Genomic DNA, 3,665 nt, shown 5'->3' with positions numbered 1-3,665 from the left:
AAGTAAATCAGGATAAACCACAAACCCTTTCACCTCATTTAAAAACCAGGGTACATTAAAAAATCAAGCCAGCATTTAAATTTTATTCATCAAAAATCCATTACAACCTGGAAAAGGGGAATCTCAACTCAGGGGCAAAGGGCCAACAGCAGCTAAGTGCTAGGTGATGGAGTCCTGGGAAGAGGGGGCCTCAGAACTCACAAGGTTGTTTGCTGGCTCACACAGCTCTTGGAAACCTCACAGGTAACAGCGAAGTAGGCATCCCATTAACCGCAGTGGATGCTGATTCCTTCCTTGGGACTTAAGAGGATACACATGGAGGGTCACAACACAGAAGGCGCAGGGGCTAAGGGATGCTCCCTATGTCGGCCTGCTCTCATGGAGAGACAGAGCTCAGGGCATCAAACTCCAGCAGCAAGGCACGCCTAAGGCTAGCAGTGCCAGGAGTGGAGGTGGAGCCCAAGCCACCACCAGGCTGAGGTGAAGAGCAGCTCTAGCCAGGGAAATGAGTGGGGGAAGAGGGGCTCTGGCCAGGAAGCCTGGGAGAAGGGGAGGGGGACAGGGAGGAGGACGGGAAGGGGGACAGGGAGGGGGGCGGGGGGAAATTAGAAAAAAGAAAAAATATATATACAGACTATTTGTAAGTTTCTCAGATGATCTCATAAGTAGATTGCTGAACAGGAATGAAATCTCAGAGGGTCATTAACGCCCTGCAAAAGACCTGCCAGGACACAGTCAGGCCAGGTTTCCAGCAGGAAAAGGGTGCCTTTAAAGTAATAAACTGATTAAGGTTTGGATTAAAAGAGAGGAGTGAGGAGGAGGAGGACGAGGAGGAGGAGGTGGAGGAGGAGGAGGACGAGGGCGAGGACGAGGACGAGGACGAGGACGAGGACGAGGACGAGGACGAGGACCTTGCACCATACCGCCCAGGGAAAGGAAAGTACCGACCAGGAGGTGAGGGTGAGGAGGCACGCATACGGACTGCATGCCAACGCGGCTGGGAGGGCAGGCTTGGGACCTCAGGATCAGAAGAGCTTGAGCTGCTCTGGAAGACGGGCCTTCCTAAGGCGCACCCAGGGCAAGTAGGGCTCTGGCCACCAGCCCCAGAAAGAGAGGGGCGGCTGCTAGGAGCTGATCTTCTCTGGGTGGGTCGGCTCCTCAGAACAAAGCCTGCAATGCTACTCCCGCTGCGGAGGGCGGTGCTTAGCGGAGTGAGGCGACTGCAGAGCGCAGGGATAGGCCCGGATGCGTGGCTTTGGAGAGCAGGGCCTGGTGGACTGGCCTGGTGGCTGAGGACAGGGCCTGGCCCAGATGAACGGCTACCGGAAGCTGGGCCTGGCACACAAGCAGAGCATCCGGGCGCAATGACTGGCCTGGAAGCGCGGCGGCCGACCTCAGGGCCTCGTGCGGTTCCACGGCTGCCAAGAGCAGTACCGGACCTGGAAGTACGGCTATCGACAGCAGGGCCTGGCGCGGATGCACGGCGGCGGCGGCGGCGGCGGCGGCAGCGGGATTCAGGGCCTGGCTCCCGGGCAGCGCGGATGGGTGCAGGACCTGGAGCGGATGCACGGCTGCGGCGGGATGCAGGCCCTGACTCCGGTGCACGGTGGCGGGATTCAGGACCTGACTCCCGGGCACGGCGGCTGGATGCAGGACCGGGAGCGGATGTACGGCGGCGGCGGGATGCAGGCCCTGACTCCGGTGCACGGCGGCGGGATTCAGGACCTGGCTCCCGGGCACGGCGGCTGGATGCAGGACCGGGAGCGGATGTACGGCGGCGGCGGGATGCAGGCCCTGACTCCGGTGCACGGTGGCGGGATTCAGGACCTGGCTCCCGGGCACGGCGGCTGGATGCAGGACCGGGAGCGGATGTACGGCGGCGGGATGCAGGCCCTGACTCCGGTGCACGGTGGCGGGATTCAGGACCTGACTCCCGGGCACGGCGGCTGGATGCAGGACCGGGAGCGGATGTACGGCGGCGGCGGGATGCAGGCCCTGACTCCGGTGCACGGTGGCGGGATTCAGGACCTGACTCCCGGGCACGGCGGCTGGATGCAGGACCGGGAGCGGATGTACGGCGGCGGCGGGATGCAGGCCCTGACTCCGGTGCACGGTGGCGGGATTCAGGACCTGACTCCCGGGCACGGCGGCTGGATGCAGGACCGGGAGCGGATGTACGGCGGCGGCGGGATGCAGGCCCTGACTCCGGTGCACGGTGGCGGGATTCAGGACCTGACTCCCGGGCACGGCGGCTGGATGCAGGACCGGGAGCGGATGTACGGCGGCGGCGGGATGCAGGCCCTGACTCCGGTGCACGGTGGCGGGATTCAGGACCTGACTCCCGGGCACGGCGGCTGGATGCAGGACCGGGAGCGGATGTACGGCGGCGGCGGGATGCAGGCCCTGACTCCGGTGCACGGTGGCGGGATTCAGGACCTGACTCCCGGGCACGGCGGCTGGATGCAGGACCGGGAGCGGATGTACGGCGGCGGCGGGATGCAGGCCCTGACTCCGGTGCACGGTGGCGGGATTCAGGACCTGACTCCCGGGCACGGCGGCTGGATGCAGGACCGGGAGCGGATGTACGGCGGCGGCGGGATGCAGGCCCTGACTCTGGTGCACGGCGACCAGATGCAGGACCTGGCTCCCGGGCACGGCGGTTGGGTGCAGGACCGGACGCGGGCACAGAGCGTCGGGATACAGGGCCGGACTTGGGTGCACCCCGTTTGCACGCAATGCCTGACGCGGGTGCACGGCTTCGGGATTCAGGGCCTGGCCTGGGTGCACGGCGTCTGGATGCAGGACCGGGAACGGATGTACGGCGGCGGCGGGATGCAAGCCCTGACTCGGGTGCACGGCGGCCGGAAGCAGGACCTGGCTCCGGGCCACGGCGACTAGATGCACGACCAGGCGCGGGTGCACGGCGTCTGGATGCAGGGCCGGACGTGGGTGCACCCCGTTTGCACGCAATGCCTGACGCGGGTGCACGGCTTCGGGATGCAGGGCCTGGCCCAGGAGCACGGCGGCTGGATGCAGGACCGGGAGCGGATGCATGGCGGCGGTGGGATGCAGGCTCTGACTCGGGTGCACGGAGACCGGATACAGGACCAGGCTCCGAGCCACGGAGGCTGGATGCAGGACCGAGCGTGGGTACACAGCGTCTGGATGCAGGGCCTGACTTTGGTGCACCCCGTTTGGAAGCAATGCCTAGAGCGGGTGCACGGGGGCTGGATGCAGGACCGGGAGCGGATGCACGGCGGCGGCGGGATGCAGGCCCTGACTCCGGTGCACGGCGGCGGGATTCAGAACCTGGCTCCCGGGCACGGCGGCTGGATGCAGGACCGGGAGCGGATGCACGGCGGCGGCGGGATGCAGGCCCTGACTCCGGTGCACGGCGGCGGGATTCAGAACCTGGCTCCCGGGCACGGCGGCTGGATGCAGGACCGGGAGCGGATGCACGGCGGCGGCGGGATGCAGGCCCTGACTCCGGTGCACGGCGGCGGGATTCAGAACCTGGCTCCCGGGCACGGCGGCTGGATGCAGGACCGAGCGTGGGTGCACAGCGTCTGGATGCAGGGCCTGACTTCGGTGCACCCCGTTTGGAAGCAATGCCTGGAGCGGGTGCACGGGGGCTGGATGCAGGACCTGGAGCGGATGCGCGGCGG

At 65.9% G+C, this 3,665-nt stretch overlaps 1 protein-coding gene across 1 annotated transcript; it reads right to left on the bottom strand.

Annotated features, from left to right (window-relative positions):
* Positions 1-346: 346 nt before the first annotated feature.
* On the bottom strand, positions 347-1,355 carry LOC112469054 (uncharacterized protein CXorf67-like). The gene is given in 3 exon segments (XM_025038513.1): positions 347-431; positions 888-1,220; positions 1,324-1,355. Coding segments are annotated over 3 exon segments (450 nt in total).
* Positions 1,356-3,665: the final 2,310 nt, after the last annotated feature.

The sequence above is a fragment of the Pteropus alecto genome, unplaced genomic scaffold, assembly GCF_000325575.1.
Source record: "Pteropus alecto unplaced genomic scaffold, ASM32557v1 scaffold741, whole genome shotgun sequence".
In the NCBI taxonomy this organism is placed as follows: Eukaryota; Metazoa; Chordata; class Mammalia; order Chiroptera; family Pteropodidae; genus Pteropus; species Pteropus alecto.
The sequence above is the reverse complement of the archived record's forward strand: the minus strand, read 5'-3'. Positions and strand labels throughout refer to the sequence as shown.